The sequence below is a fragment of the Oryctolagus cuniculus genome, chromosome 15 (genome assembly GCF_051225735.1).
Source record: "Oryctolagus cuniculus isolate XC-2025 breed Fujian yellow rabbit chromosome 15, ASM5122573v1, whole genome shotgun sequence".
Taxonomy (NCBI): Eukaryota; Metazoa; Chordata; class Mammalia; order Lagomorpha; family Leporidae; genus Oryctolagus; species Oryctolagus cuniculus.
The window spans coordinates 26,081,253-26,097,561 of record NC_142881.1 but is presented as its reverse complement, the minus strand read 5'-3'; the positions used below and the strand labels follow the sequence as shown (position 1 = coordinate 26,097,561).

The window sequence follows — 16,309 nt, the reverse complement described above, 5'->3', positions numbered from 1 at the left end:
CCCTCTCGCAGAGCCCTGCTGCCAGCACCATGCCAGGCGGTGAGGCCTCCCCCTCCTCCTCCTCCGTCGTCACAGGGAGAAATTCTCCCACACAGGCAAGTCCCTTAAAATAGCTTTTTGGGTCTGGGCCATCAGGAAACAGAATAAAGCTGGGTCGGGAGAGGGCCTACCATGAAAGTTTACAATGCAGCCGTTTCAAACCACACGGGCAACCCCGAGACACTCAGAACCTCCTGGTGGGCAAAGGCAGCAAGGCCGTGGTCCCCGCAGGGGCCCAACTGCACGGGAGGGCTGGCAGAAGTCACGTGACCCGGAGCAGCCCTGAAGGGGGGCAAGCGTGCGTGGCTCGGCGACCGTGTGAAGCCAGGCGTGGGTCAGGGGGAGGCTGGAATCACCTGGGTTTGTGCTCTGCTTCCAGTGCGACCTCAGCTTCCCGAACCTCAGCCCGTGAGTCAAATGGGGTTAATAATGCAAGCCTTCAGGGACCTTTTGCAAGTCAGAGGCCTGGCACTGCAAGGCACAATAGGAATTCAACCCATGGCAGCTGTGGGACGGCGGCGGTGACATGATACAGGTCAAGGTCTCCTTTAATTATTACCGAGTTGAGAGTATCCCTCAGAAATGGAAGCTGAAGGGCTCTCTGCCAGGGCCCGGGCACCACGCAACCCCTCAGGCCCCCACTGGGGAGCACGCTGGGCAAGTTCACTGTCAGTATCGTTCCCTGCAGTTGCTGTCGGATCTGATAAGAGTGATCAATTTCCGCCAGATCTGAAGCTGGCACGCAGGAATCCCAGAGACAGATTAGATGCCCGCAGGCCCCCCTCCCCTGCATAATTTATGCTGCATTGACACACACAGAGGAAGGGATTCCGGGCCCCCTCCCCTGCCACCATGTGCCTCGCCCAGGCCCGGGGAGGGTGGCTTCCTCACAGGCCAGAGGGAAGCGACGGCAAAGGGCCAGAGAAAGCAGAGGCCAGGGGACAGAAGGCACAGCTGTTTCCCCTTTGCTAACTCAGCACCTGGTGGTCACTTCCTCCCCTCAGGTATCGGGGGAGAGGTGGGAATGGACAGGGGTCACTCTTCCCCTTCACAAAAGTGACAGGATTGGAAAGAAGCAAAGCACAGCTCCCGGGGTGGAGCTCTGGAAGATTCCTCTCCAAGGGCTGCGGTCCTCCAGCCCACCCTGGCTGCCAGATTTGTCGGCGGCTGTGGCCAGGCAGGTGAGCCTTGTGCAGAGACCCTCACACAGCTGTTTTCTCTGGGCAGCTTTCTCATCACCTGCCCCCTCCTCTGCAGAAGTCGGCTCAATGGGAAGCAGTCACACCTGCTTCTAGAGGGGCGAGCAGGGTTCTAGAAGGGGGAAGGGGACACATGCAAGAAGCCAACCAGCCAGGCCGCAGGCTGGACCTTCCAGGGGGGCCAGGCTCCGCAGGTGTGCATGGCGTCGTCCAGGAGCTGCAGGGGCTTGGTTGGGGACAAGGCAGGCCTTGGCGTGTGTCTGCAGTCCACTTGCGCCCCTGGAGCCTCGTGCCCTCACCCGTATGCCATGGATGCCAGCAGCAGCTACACGCTTCGAGGGGCTGCGTGAGGGTATCCAGGGGACACTCAGCCCACGGAAAGTCTGTAGGAGCCGTCTGTAGGAGTTTGTGCATCCTCCCTATGGAATCAGGCTTAGCGGAATACTTGGGAGCGAGGTGGGGATAAACAAATGAAGAGGTGGTTTGAAGAGTGGACTTGAGACTAAGACGAGTTCAGAGAGATCTTGGGAGAGGCAACGGGAGGAAGGACGTTTCAGATGACGCCGAGACCTCAGAGACACGCAGGGTCCCATCGGGCTGTTCAGTATCAGCCCCAGGCGGGGACAAGCATATCAGCCTCTCCCTTTTGCCACTGGGGCCTGTGGATGGAAATGACTCCTCTGTGAAATACAGCAGGGACCCTCCTGGGTGGAGACCCAAAGCAAGTGCCAAGGCCTCACTCCCTGTGGCTCCCCCTTCTCCTTCTCCACCCTCCCTCCCCAACAGGCTGGGTGCAATCAACTTTTATGGGACGGCCTGATTCCTAGGAGTAAGAGCCGTAAACAGCAGGGGCTGGGACTCGCAGCCAACTGAACAGTCCCAAAGCACAAGTAGAAAAAGGCTCTGGGCCTTACCTGGTTCTGTTCTAGCCTCGCAGCAGGAGCAACCCTGCCTCCAGTTTTGGAAGCACCCCCTCTCCTGGGACCCCCAGAATGACAACCAGCTCTCTTTTCCCCAGCCCTTGGGAGAAAAGGAAGGACCCGAGGTTCCAACACAATAAACTCTGAATTCCCTTGGCTGCCATTCAAAGCCCTTGGAGGCTGGCCTTACCTCTCTCTCTTCATCCTCCTCCCCCACATGCACCTTAGATTCGCCCCAGATTTCCTTTGCACGCTCCGCTTCCAGCACCCCTGCTTTTCCCATTCTTGGAATGCTCTTCCCTGCTTTCCCGCCTAAACCCACTCTTTTCCCAGCCAAACCCTGATTACTCAAAGCCCCTCCGTGAGCCTGCACTGCTCCAGGCAGCTCTGCCCAAAAAGCCTAGTTCACAGACAGCTCGCCTTCCTCTCGGCTGTGGGGCCTTAGGAGCTGGTCCAGCGAGTCCGTGCACTGGGCTCCGTCGCAGCCAGGTACTCTGTAAGCGTCATTCCTTCAGGAGCCCGTTTCTGTGGAGTGCTTTGAGCTAGGTCCTGTTTTCCCCATATTTTTTTGTTTTTCACAGATAAGGGAACTGAGACACAGAGACAGAAGTAACTTGCATACAGTCCCAGGGCATGAAGTGAGGAAAACACAATTAGAGCCCAGGGATGCCAGAGCCCTGGCTTTCCAGTGACCCAGCCCCTCAGTGGCACCTCTCAAACCTGCAGCAGGTGCGGCGGGGGGCTTGGCTATCTGCACACCCTCCCTCCCTGACCCAGCCCTGGTGGGAAAAAAAGCAGCCAGCTCACAGACCTGGGTGTCAAAAAGCAGGCTGAGAATCCCAGCCTGGCCACAGAATTACTCTGAGACCCATGAACCCTCTGTGCCTCAATTTCCACATCTATAAAATGGGGATAAAAACAACCTCATGTGATTGTTCAAATACCCCCCCCGCAAAGGCATCTTTGGTGCTGCCTGGCACCTAGCTGGTACTTGTATGCCAGTTCTTCTTCTCACTGTGCATCCTGACATCAAGGCTGGAGGCTGGTCAGCCCTGTGCACCAGCAGCGACTCAGTCCCCACTGCTGCTGTGGTGACCTGCCTGGAGGTCACCCTGGGGCTGAGGGAGGCCTTGCTGAGGCCCCTCACCGCTCCATTCTCCTGCCTATCTGCGACTGACTCCATTACCCCAGGAGCTCAACCTCTTGAAAGCAGATCACCCTGTTACTGGGTGCTTCCATTATTTTTGGCAATTGTCATGGCAGAGAAAGCTCTGGCCCTCACTCAGAACCTATTTCCAAAGCCAGAATCTCCACCTCATTTCCCACACACACCCCTTGTCCTTCCGGTCTCCTGGGTCCCTGTCCTAATCCATTAACTCCTTCCTGGATTCTCAGAACTCAAGCAGAGTAAGTGTGATTACCACGCGGAAACTCGATTCCGTGTTTTATTTTGTTTAATTAAGGAGCAAGGGGGAACAAAGTTGCCTGTTAGACTTTTTCTGGTCAAGAAATAGACTGGCCGGTGACTCAGGCTGAGGAATTAGAAGGCAATTTCCAGGGAACTGCTGCGCAAACCCCGAATCAGAGGGCCTGACGACGCTCCTCTAATTCATAGCCTTCCCTGTCCATTAACCCACACTGGCCCTGGAATCCCTCTCTGGAAAATGTAGCAGCTGCTGCTTATATTTCTGGACCTGGAACCACTCTCTCTATGACATCAAATAGGTTTATTTTTCCCTTCTCTTCCTTTCTCCTCTGCCTGCCACCACACACGGTGATTCCAGCCCTGATTTGCTGCCCCCACCCCCGCCCCGTCCCAAAGCCCTCACTGGGCTCTAAACAGGGCCATGATAAATGGCTGGCTGTGCTCCCCATTCCAACGGCCTTGAAGGATGTGGTCGGTTGTTCCATGAGCAGTAGCCTTGTCACACCCGTGAATCACCCCTCGATCACTTCCCTGCCCAGAGAAGGAACTGTTTCTGTGTGTGAATTACAGAGACAAAGCAGGCAACAGTGCTAACCCATGCATGGCACTGACCTCGGGGCTAGGATCCTCTTTGATTTTGACCTTGCCCGTACCTGGAGGACCCTCTTCTCTCCTCTCCTAACCCTATTCTTTCCTTTCTCCTTCCCAGCTTCCCGGGACACTCTTACTAGGTCCTCAAGCTCGGGTCCAGGATCCACTCCAGTTCTGAACAGCTGCTCTGTGTTTATCTGTTTCTCGTGTGTGTTGGGTGTTGTCCATGGGGCATTGGGCCCAGTTTCCCATCAGACTATGAGCAGCTGGGCCTTCCTTTCTGCCTCCGTCTCCGCTGTTTTCTCAGCTTCACCTGTGGTGTCCCAAATCTACTTCAGTGCTCTGTGATCAGGAACACGAGACGGACACCAGCACACAGGAGGTCTTCAAAAAGCTCACAGCGGGTGGGGCATCCGGCACAGCAGTTAAGATGCTGGTGGGGATGCCCGCTGCACATAGTGGAGGGATGGGTTCACATCCTGGCTCCAGTCTCCATCTCAGCTTCCTGGTGGTGCCCGCCCTAGGAGGCAGCAGTGATAGCTCAAATAATTGGGTTCTTGCAACCCATATGGGAGACCTGGATTGAGTTCCTGGCTCCAGGGTTCACCCTGGCCCAGCCAAGCCCATTGAGTATTTGTGGAGTGAACCAATGGATGAAACTGTATGTCTCTGTCTCTACCATTCTACCTCTCTCCCTCTCTCTGTCTCTGAAATAAATTTTAAAATCTAAAAAGCATGGAAAATTCACATTATGCAAAAACTACACATAGATTCCAATTTTTTTGCACCAAAATAAACTTATCTTTTAGCCCCACTTTTCCATGAACTTCTTGAAGTATCCTCGCACCGAGATTGCCCCTGATGGGGGCCAGGTATGGGATAGGAGCTTTACCCAAAATTATCTCAGCAACTTCCCAAAAGCCTCCGGAGGGTACAGTGGGGAAACTGAGGCCCGGGGTAATCAGTCCAAGGTTGCACGGCCAGGAAGTGCCAGAGGAAGGGTGTGGACCCTGATCTGCCCAACACCACCCGTCCTATAGCAGAACTGGCCCTGGAGAAGAGTGTCGCAGGCTGCCACTGCACAGCCTAACTCCTGAGGGCTCTAGCTATAGTCCACAGCCTTGGGGGAAAAAAAGAAGGGCTTAGGAAAGAAGGAGTTTGGGGCCAGTTCCCAAAAATGTAGCTCCCAGGGGCCAAGACTGAAATCTGTGATGATCTAAACACAAGGACAATGAATTATTTCCAGAGGGTGGACCCTTCATTTATCACCGTATGCATCCCTGGGGACCAGACACCATCCTGGATTTCTTCTCCTCCTGCCTCACATGAATGCCAGCCACTGCCCATCCCAAACTGTCCTCCGTGGTACGCGGTGCAAGTTCCAGCCACCACCCTGCATCTCTCTCTCACTGTCACACAGGCCTGAGCCTGGCCTTCCCACCCAGATTCCCAACCAAGGAGAGGGCCCTGTCTTAGGCATGTCTTCCCTTGGAGGTAAAATGACCTGTGCTGACCCAGGGCTGCCTTGAGCTAACTGCGAGGCCCTTAGCAATCTGGTTAACCTCCCCAATGAGTTAACCCACGTGCAAAATGGAATCAAAGAACCGACCCACACTGCAATCACATGAAAACATGCATGGCCAGCGTGTGGCTCCACGGATGGTAACAGCTCACCCTGGCTATTATTTGCATTCTCTAATGAGTCCTGTGCAGGATCAGAACATTCATGACTGGTATTTGTCTGAAATAAACAATCAGGAAAGGAAACGACTGTGAAAGCACAACACCTCCCAAATCCAAACAGACATAATTTCTTGTTTGCTTTAGATAAACGAGCTTCTCTCACCGCCATATGCCTAGACCAAACCCACCCATGCATGGGAGTGCGAAGGAGGATGCGGACCTGGACTCAGACTCTTTATCAGAAAACCGTCAAAGGGAGGAGTCTGCAGTTTGCATCCAGCACCAGCAGAACCACTTTAAAGACAAGTGGTCTGAGGCCAAAGACAGTTTACCCAAGGCCTCCTCGGGCAGCTCTGATAAACCAGGAGAGGAGCCCAGCTGTGTGCCAGGGAGCCTAACCTCGGAGCAGCTGCCCACCCTGCCCAACCCCAACCCAAGAGAGGAAGGAAGCCAAGAGGAGTTCACAGCACCAAGCAAATGCAGGAGGCTACTCGGCTGTGCTCATGAACAACAGCACGGGACCTTCGGTGTCTGGGCGGCTGCCCCTCCAGGTGGGGAGGGGTATGTCCTCTGCTGGAGGCCCCAGGAGAACCTACCTACGGAGTGTGCTCCCAAGCATTCTGGCCCCAGTCTCTCATCAGCTAGCTCCAGCTAATGTGCACATCCCATGAAACCTCTCTGCTCTGCAACCTAGCTCACCGCAGACTCAGAACCGGCATCAGTGGAGCAGAGGCTGGGAGGAGGCCCCAGCAGCACAGAGGGCTTCCAGCACCTCCACAGCCTGGGCGCAGCGTGCCTCGGCCAGCCAACCACACCAGAGTAGCTCACCCACAACACCTGACCCTCTGGCCTGGGCCATCCACCATGCAAAGGCCACGAGAAGGAGAGCTCCGAAGCCTCAGAGCCCACAGCCTCCCCCTGCTGGTGCCCTCCTGCCCTTCCTGGTCCCCTCGGACTCTCTCTTATCAGACACCCTTATGGTATCTATTTATTCCCCAAATGTGTAGGAACCTCACTACCACCACACATTTGTCTTCCTGGTCAATCCCAACCAGACTTAGTGTTCACTCAATGAATTAAACCCATACTATGGGCAAAAAGCCAGTCAGCCCCAGGTGCTGTGGCTGGCTGTGTTGCAAGTCACTCTACCCATCTGGCTCTCAGTTTCCTCATCTGTAAAATGGGGGTGAGGGCGGAGGGAGGAGGTGAGGATGGATGGGCCAGAGAAGTCCTCATGCTCCTGCCAGCTCCACAATTCCACAGCATACAACACTTTCTCCTTTCATTGTCTTCCAGAACTGTAGTTCAGAACTCTGCCTGGTCCCATCTGGTCAGTGACATCACTCCCTTCCCCAAACATAATGTCATCTTGTCTTCATGCGGGAAGCAGCGATGTCCCAGGAAATACTTCTGTCAGTAGGAAGGGAGGAAATGACCGTTTCCAGGGGACTCGACAGCACTTCTTTTGTCTTTTTCACATAGAATGAGTGATTATCAATCTCAGCCCCAGAAATCTGTCTTCCTTTTCTGCCAGACCATTAATAGCTGCTTTTCAAAAAGGACTTTCTTAGTCAGAATCTCCCCAGTAATAAGCATCCATGTAATGAGTGCCTGTTTCATGCCAGGAACCGGGTGGGCTAAGTGCACCACACGCATGACCTCATTTAATTCTCCCGACTGCCCCATGAAGCACGCACTATTATTATCCTCGCTTGAAAAACAAGAACTGAGACCCCAAGAGGTGGGAAAGGCCGGCCCAGGGCTGGGCAGCTCGTTCGCAGCTGTGCCAAGCTCCCAGCCCCAGCACTTCCCTGCCTTTCGACCCTCCCTGCAGCGGGTCCCTGGCTGGTTTGTTGCCAGCGTGTCCTGCATCTGTAACCCTGGGCCTCATGGGTCAGAGCTAAAAGTGCACTTTTCAACTGAAATCCAGAGCTGGGAGAGAACCTTCCCTGGCTCTCAGAGCAGAGAGTGCCATCTGTTGAAAGCAGGGCCAGGCTGCCAAGCTCAACAGAGAACCCTTGATGACAGTAAATCCTGCGATGCGCAAACGGACATCTGCCCCCCCCCATCCCAGCACAGGGTGACCAAGCCCTCCAAAATGCTGCACTCTTCTAACGGTAGTGGGAGATGCTTGCCAGGGATAACGGCCCAGACACCCATCTCCCTGTCTGGTCAGCAACCAGTCTTCCCTTGCACCTCCTTCCCCAACCTGAACCCAACCCTGCTTGCTCAGCTGTAAAGACAGCCAGCGGCTCCCACTCCCTCGGAGCTACTGGTGAAAAAGGCAGAAAGAGTAGCCTGAGGCTGCTATTACCACAAACTCCAGTTCTCTTTCCAACAAGGAAATCAAAGGCACTTCAGAGACCAACGTGCAATCTAGGGCAGCAACCAACAGCTTGTTTTAATTGTTGAAATTAATGCTTTGAGCATCCGAAATGCTCCTTTAAATGCCTAATTTGCAAATAAGATGCAGGCTGCAGGTCTTTGGCGGTTGAGCTGGGGGCTGTGCGTCTCTTCCAAGTACAGGAGCACAGACACTCAGACAGGGCACCGTGTTTACGTGGTAAGGTGTGAAGGATGCGAAGACAGGGCCGGCCGAGATGAAAGGGGGCCGGGCCCGGTCAACCTTCGCCCTTCTCATTAAGTGTGGGGCAGGAAGGGGGAGGGGCGGCCGGCCGCTCCTGGGAGACCACAGCCAACAGTGGCCTCCTGGTGTCTGGAGACGGAGCATCATTTAAGAGGAAATGAACCCGGCTAAGGGTCACGTCCAGAGAAGGGATAAAAGGAAAAGCCACAATTCTCCTCACACCGCTGGACACAATGGCTTGAAGAAGGAAATCGGGGCCCAGTGCCCGGCGTGGAGGTGGGGCAGGGGGCGCGTCAGTCTCCTCTGCCCCCCAGCCCGGGGCCTAGGGGGACACAGCGCAGCCAGCGCGGGCGGCGGCGCGCCACTCTCCCTCCCCCGGGCCTGAGCGCGCGCGAGCCCCCGAACCCTGCAGCGGGCTGCCCGGCGAGGGGCTGACGAGAGCTCCCCCCACACCCACCCATCACAGCTCAGGCGGACAGATGACCTCACCGTTGTGACAGACAAGGGCAGCCACTCGCCAATTCCAATGCCAAAAAAAGAAACGGGGCCGAGGGGGAGTGGGGGAGGCACAGAAAAGGCTTCCCTGGAGATCAGAGCCCGGTGGAGAAACTCTGCACCGAGGGCCGCCCGCGGGCGCGGAGCTCCGGGGCTGCATGGCGCGGGCGCCGGGGACCCCTGGCCAGCCTCCCGCGGGGGCCACCGGGGCGGTACTCACATAGTGCTTGGAGGGGTTCCTCCGCTTCTCCACGTCCACCACGGTGGCGTCTTGCACGCAGTAGGCGAGCATCTTCCCCCACACACAGCGAGTGGCGCCCCCCGGCGACGTCACCTTCTCATCCCGGCCGGGCTCCGGCTCCTTCTCCCGCTGCCCGGGTCCTCGGGGCCAGCCGCCACCTCGGCCCAGCGCGCCGATAGCTGCCCGGGCTCCCGGCGCGCACAGGTCGGACGCCGGGGCGGGGAACGGTCCCGGAGGGCTCGCGGGCTCCGTGCGCCCCGGAGGCTCCCCGTGGGCCCGCCGCGCGAGCCCCTTGCCTCCCGCGCCGCCGCCGCGCTCCGGCTCGCCCGCCGCTCTCTCCGCCGCCCGGTGGGTCCGGCGGGAACTGGCGGAGCAGAGGAGGGGCGGGGGTGTGTCCCGCCGGCGAGGACACGGGGCGGGGGCCCCGGAGCCTGCTGTCAGCGCGCTGGGGAGGGGCCGGCGGCGCCCCTTCGCCGCGCTCGGGCTCCGGGGGGCTCGGCGCTGGAGGAGGCTGTGCACTCGGGAGGCGGAGGCCGGGCCGGGCGGCAGCCTGGGGAAGGGAGGGGAGGGAGCAGAGCGCGGGGGAGGGGCTCCGGGCAGGGGGAGGGGCTCGCGGCGCCGGGAAGGGGGCTGCAGCCCGCGCGAGTGGCGGGGGCGGGTCGCCGCGCCCCCACCCGCGCGCGGAGCGCGGCCGGCGGCCTGGCGCGGCGCTGGGCGGGTTCGCCGGGCACAAAAACTCCGGGTGGCTTTGGAGGGAGGCGGGCTGGGGGAAGTGAACCCAGCGCGCCCCCCTCCCGGCTTTCCGTCGCGGAGCGGATCTGTGCCTTTTTGTCCCCACCCTTGCCTCCCCCTACCACTCCTAGCCCCACAGCTCTTCGCTGAAAAGTAGTTTATTACCCGGCTACTACTGCCCAGGGCCCAAGGAGGAGACGGGAACGGGGAAGGGGGCGGCATTAAATCCTTAAGCTGGAGCGCCTGCAGAGGCGCCACCTGCCCCTCTGCGCGTCACAAAGGGTGCGCTCTCCCCGGAAATGGGATCGATCCTCCGTTGTAGGAGCCATCGATCTGGGCCTGTGTAACTAACCTGTGACATCACTTACCAATGACAAGGTTACACGGACTCCGCAGAACACCACTGCCCTAAGCCCGGGCCTCCCCTGGGACCCTCGGGCGCGAGGGAAGGGAGCGTACAATGGTGGGAAAATCCACCGGGTTGGGAGCCAGCTCCGCAGGAGCCCCAGGCTTTCTCGCTGCTCTTCCCTGTGCCCTGGAAAACGGACTTTCCAAACCATTAGTCCATCTCTGGACTTGGAGCACAGTTATTATTTAATTCAATTTAGCTTCCCCTGCCCCCACAACCCCCGCATCCATTTCAACATTTTTTCCATTCTGCTTTCAAACCTTTAAAGGAGTAGTGTTTTCACAACTAATCCAATTGTTTCACAATTACAATAAAGCTTTGTGACTGTGGACCAACGAGAAACATGTGAAATGAGAGGAGGACTCGTGTGATCTGATAGTATTAATATTATTTTGTGCTTTGCACCGTCCGAGACCCTGCCCCAATCTAAGGCTGTATTCACACACTTGCTTGGCGCAGGGGACCCCACTGTTTCTCCAGCCTCCAGGGGGAAGAGTGCTGGGCACAGAACAATGGGGCCTGGAAGGAAATGAAGGTAGTTGCTGGGGTCCAGGCTGCGAGGCCTTGGCTGCAGGCACAGGGCTTCGGTGTGATGGGAACACACTGTGCGTGCCGAGCAGGAGTCTGGCGGTGATGCTCAGTTGATGCGGACAAGGGGAGAGGTCAAGGATTGTTCCCCAAAGGGGTGGGAAGCCGGCCCAGAACAGGTCCTCGCACTGAGCTCCAGAACCTGGGAAGGCACTGGCCCAGCTCCGAGTCCTCTCTGATGATGGATTGTGAAAGCCTGTGGATGATGATACAATGAGGCACAGTGGCACTCAGCTGCTCTTCCTCTGTGGATGGCAAAGCATCCCAGAAGAGCTAATCACCGTTGAGAAGCCACTGGGGAGGGGAGCTGGTGCACAGCTGCTGGAGAGAAGGCAGAAGTGGGGGTTTTGCTTGCCCTGGGTCCCTTGTGGATCAGAGCAGTCGGCCCACCTACTCCACCACCCCGGGTTTCCTTCCAACCCTCCTCTCTCTGAACCCGGGTCCACCCTCATGGCAATGCTAAGCACATAATTTATTCCTCGGTTTTATAGAGGAGCCAACAGAGACCTAGAGAGTCAAAGCAAGCTGCCTGAGGCCATGCAGCTAGTTAGCCCCAGTGGGCAGTCTTCCCCCACCCCCACACTGATGTGCCTATCCACAAGCATGAAGACCTTGTCCGAAGAGCAGCCTTAGCACTAACACTGTACTAACACGTGCGCTGCCTGAATGCCGCGCCCCTGGGTCCCTGGGCTCCAATCCTCCATCCACAGGAGCATCACAAGTACCCTGGGATCCCCAGCAAGGAGGACTGGATGCCCCTCCTGGGCGGGGCCATGTGCACCCACCCCGCAGTCTCTGCACATGCAGACCCCATCAGCTACCCAGATGCAGAGCCCACACCACCTCCTCTCGCAGGTAGGGTCTTGTGACCACCCCAAAGAAGCCAGCATACGGCAAGGCGCTGGGCAAAGTCATGTATAATCCCCTCTTCCTCCTCAGAAGTCTCATGGCACCTGCTGATCGTTCATGTGTTGCCGGATCACAGGTCAGTCTCTAGTGGACTGAGCCTCAATGACACCATTTATTGTTATTTGTCTTCCTGGTGCTCGGGTTGTGGCTTCAAAACCAGTACGAAGCCCAGAAGGACCTGGGGGATCATGAACATGGACTCTTGGACTTTGACATCACCCTGTTCCTCCCCAGCCCCACCCCACCCTCAGCTCTGCCACCCTGTGGCCCGCTGCCTGCCACCTGCCGCACACGCGCTAGCCAGCATAGGCCTTCCTTCAGGCGGGGCGCTTAGGAACTGTTGGCTTCTTGAAGCATGGGGATCGGCCGGTGCCGTGGCTCACTAGGCTAATCCTCTGCCTTGCGGCACCGGCACACCAGGTTCTAGTCCCGGTCAGGGCGCCGGATTCTGTCCCGGTTTCCCCCCTTCCAGGCCAGCTCTCTGCTGTGGTCCGGGAGTGCAGTGGAGGATGGCCCAGGTGCTTGTACTGCTGCACCTGCATGGGAGACCAGGAGAAGCACGTGGCTCCTGGCTTCGGATCAGCGCGATGTGCCAGCCGTGGCAGCCATTGGAGGGTGAACCAATGGCAAAAGGAAGACCTTTCTCTCTGTCTCTCTCTCTCTCTCTCACTGTCCACTCTGCCTGTCAGGAGAAAAAAAAAAGGCATGGGGATCTCCTTGGGTACCTGCAGGTGCTGCCACTGCCCAGTGACACTCAGGAGGGGTTGGAGCATGAAGACCTGGAGCAGGACTTACCCAAGCTGGGTGCCGGTGCTGGCACAACTACGAACCAGCCTTGGGACCTTGAAGCTACTGCCTACCACTGGGTCTCTGGAGGCTCCCTGTTTCTGGTGGTGGGTAACTATTAGGTAAAGAGAAGTGTAACTGCACTATTAGCCAGAGATGAACCAAATGGAGTGATATTTGGGGCCCCCTCCTGGCCAAAGTGGTTTTTAGCACCTTTCCCTCCAGCAGTTGGCCAGGGCTGACCTCTGGCAGGGACAAGCAGGAGGGCCTGAAACGCAGATGCCACCTTACAGACCATAATCGGTCCAGGGTGTGTGCTCCTGTCTCCCTCCTCCTCCTTCTTCCTCCTCTCTCTCTCTCTCTCTCTCTCTCTCTCTCTCTCTCTGTCACTCTCAGATCAGCTCTAATAGTGCTGCATCGTCTCATGTTCGGGGAAGTGTTTTGAGGATGGTCCCTCCTCAATTTGGAGTAGACAGAAGCCAACCTCCCGGGGAAGTAAACTGCTGGCCAGGTGTCCCCTTTCCTTGGTTGCCAGGGAACGGGACTGGGACCGGGATGAGAGCCCAGGGCTGCTGTCTGCTCAGCCCCACCACTCTCCGATTCCAGCCACAGGACAGTCCCCTCTGTTCACCAAACCACCAGGTGGCAGAAGCCATTCCTCAGATGAGAAATCTCAGTGTGCTTGGTAACGTGGTGCCACAGACAGTCTCAGCCTCTCGTCTTAGCCCTCACTCTGGTGAGGGTCCTTGGGTGGCACAGCTTGTTTACTAGAACTTAGCAACTGAGCATGCCCTAGAATTCAGGAGGGAAACCTGGTACCTTATGCAGCCATAGAGGCCAAGGACACAGTTTCACAGAGGAAAAAAAATAGTATTTCATAACCTCCGGGCAGCATCTCCAACCCTGGCCAGACATTTGGTCCCTGAACTAGTGCATTGTGTTTCAAGACCTTCAGGAGTGAGAGTGTGGATGGTGTTAGAGAGTCCGTCTCAAATACTGAACAGCCTTGTGGTGCAGTCCTACCTGGTAGCAGCTTACCAGCAGTACCAAGTTACCTTGCTACAAAGGATCAGTCCATGTAGTCCCACAGATTTTCTTTTTCAAAATCCCCTGGATTTTCTAAGAACCAAAAAACCCTGAATTGGCCACTGGATAACAAAAGGAATAGAAAAGAGATGGGGGGGGTGTCCCCTTGGGAAATCCAAAGGTGGTTCCTTTAAAAACAGCCTGAGGCCACAAATAATCGAAACTAGGAGTCTGGTTTTGGTTTGATCCTTCTTGCCTTTTTTTTTTTTTTCAATTCTCTATTCAGAAATATCATAGGCGTTACTGTCCTTTTCAGTCATATCTGAATCTATATGTCTCCTAGGGTGGAAGATTCGAGACTCTTACAAAGTCAAGTCCAGCTCCAACTCCAGCCCTGCCCTTTCTGGTCAAAGCAGAAGATATCCTCGTAGTCGGTTCACTTCTTCCCTTGGCAGGCTGGGTTTTCCCTCCTGGAGAATCTGGCTGGGGTTTGGACTGTTTTCAACAAGGTGTTGCCTTAAACAGGTTGCTGTCATCAGTACCATGAGTCTCACCGCCAGATGCAGAAATAGTACATATCCTGGAGAAGACTCTAGTGTATAAGTACCACAGACTGAGCTGAGCTGGCTTAAGAAAAGGAGAAGGAGCTTTATTGCCAACATAAAGTTGTGTCTCATGAAATCCACAGACATCTGGGCTTCTCTGAGGAGCAGAACCAGGCGGTAGCAAACCTTGGAGAACACAAGCAACAACATTGTCTCTTATCTCTGCTTAACATTGTGTGTTTGTTTTATTATTCCACCTGCAGACTTTTTCTCTGCTTTCTCCTTGATCTAATTAATCAATGTGGAGTGGAGTCCTGTAACATAAACTTGATCCTAAAGCAACACATTTGGTTAGGGAATTAGTTCTAGGAAAGAGGACTGGTATGAACAAGCCATGTCTTCCAAAATGTAAGTAGACTTCAAAAAGTTCATGGGCATGGGAAATAGAATGCAAAGATGAGTTTATTTTGGTGTGAAAGTTTTTGAAAGCCATGCCTATGAGCATAGCTACTAACTCATTTTGTGCTTTCTCGAGGCCTTCACTTGTTTATTTAATCCACTAAACAAATATTTGTTAAGTTACCACCGTGTGTCGCTTGCCCTGCTGGGACCTGGGGCTACAGTTGGGGGCAAACCGGACAACCTCCTTTTCCTTAGTGGATTTTACAGTTTTGAGGGAGCTACACATTGTATTAAAAGTCATAAAAATACATGTAAAATTTAAATTGTGGTGAATATTTTCAAAGTAGGGCGAACATATCTAAAGTATTCCATCCCTGCAGGTGGGAATAGGAAGTTCTGAATTTTGAAAATGAATTGATTTAAAGATTTCCGCAGTGCTGTCATAGTAATCAGAGAGGGCTTTGGTTCTTTACAATTTGCATCTTTTGAAAGGATCCCTATGGTCGCCTGGTGGAGGGCCTGGTGGGTGAGGGTGGACAGCAGGGACTCGAAAGATGATCCTGGGATGGAGTGAGGGGAACTTTATATGGCCGAGTGGCCTCTGCTTGGTGCTTTGTTTGATAGGGAGAGGGAAATAGAAGTGATAAGGAGAATTGTAGGTTCTTGGCTTGTGTAGCTGGAGGGACAGTGGGCTATTGAGTCTTCTGACATTTTTTAATCTGTGAAATGAGGCTGATCCAGTCCATATGGAAAGTTTCCTGTAGCTATAATAATGATAATAATAGTAACAACAATCATAGTAATACCAGCAATTACTTTTTAAGTCCCTACTTTGTGCTGTGCCAGGAATTACGCTGAGTAAGCACTCTCCTCATGTATCTAATCCACGAGTGGAAATTGTCTTAAATTAAATTTTATTTATTTTTCATTTGAAAAGCAGAGAGAGAGACAAAGAGAGCTCTTCCATCTGCTGGTTTACTCCACAAATGCCTGCAACAGCTGGGACTGGGTAGGGCTGAAGTCAGGAACCCAGAACTCAGTCTTGGCCTCTCACGTGGGTGGCGGGGACCCAATCACCTGAGTTGTTGCCGGCTGCCTCCCAGAGTACACATCACCACGAAGCTGGAATCGGAGCAGAGAAAGGACTTGATCTCAGGCACTGCTAAGTGGACGCAGTGGCCCGAGTGGTGTCTTAACCACTGCACCAAAATGCCCACCCCACACTTGGAGATCTGGTCACAGACGAGAACGTTGCTCCCTTTGGAACTCAGTCTAGCTGATGACAGTTATGCAAGGGAAAACCAAGACATCTGAATCTCTTCAAATCGCTATTATTTAAATATTTGTTCAGGATCTCTTTTGTGGAATAAATATTTACTTAATAGAAGAAATAAAATTTCTATCAAGTATGCACTTTTCTGTCTGCATTCAAAGTAAGGCGTGTAGGACGTGGCTGGAAGCAGTGCTTTCTGAGTCGTCTTTTGTTTCATGGCTTCTCTTACCTGATAATGTTGCTCGCATGCTCACCACAGGTGAAAGCAACCTATGCCAAGACTGCTTTGGAGTCTAAAGATACTAGAATTGTTTTGTTTGTTTTTACTTTCATGGAGGTCAGAAGTTTCATACTCCTCTGGAGTTTCTGTTTTTACTTTTCATTTGGGATGGTAGGAATCCGATTTTCTGAACAGTTAACTTCTGGGGAGGCATATCCATAGGCTTGAACTCCCTCGA

General features: G+C 54.7%; 1 protein-coding gene across 4 annotated transcripts in view; it reads right to left on the bottom strand.

The window, feature by feature from the left end:
- SH3PXD2A (SH3 and PX domains 2A) overlaps positions 1-10,439 on the bottom strand; it is a 234,593-nt gene extending 224,154 nt beyond the window's left edge. Inside the window, exon 1 of one of the 4 annotated variants that reach the window (XM_089314355.1) lies at positions 9,161-10,439. In XM_089314355.1, the coding sequence (XP_089170481.1) occupies positions 9,161-10,135 (975 nt within the window). In that variant the 5' untranslated portion in view covers positions 10,136-10,439. The remainder of the gene's footprint in view (positions 1-9,160) is intronic. The other 3 variants (XM_002718709.6, XM_002718708.6, XM_008270470.5) reach the window with 3 other exon arrangements.
- Between the last annotated feature and the right edge of the window lie 5,870 nt (positions 10,440-16,309).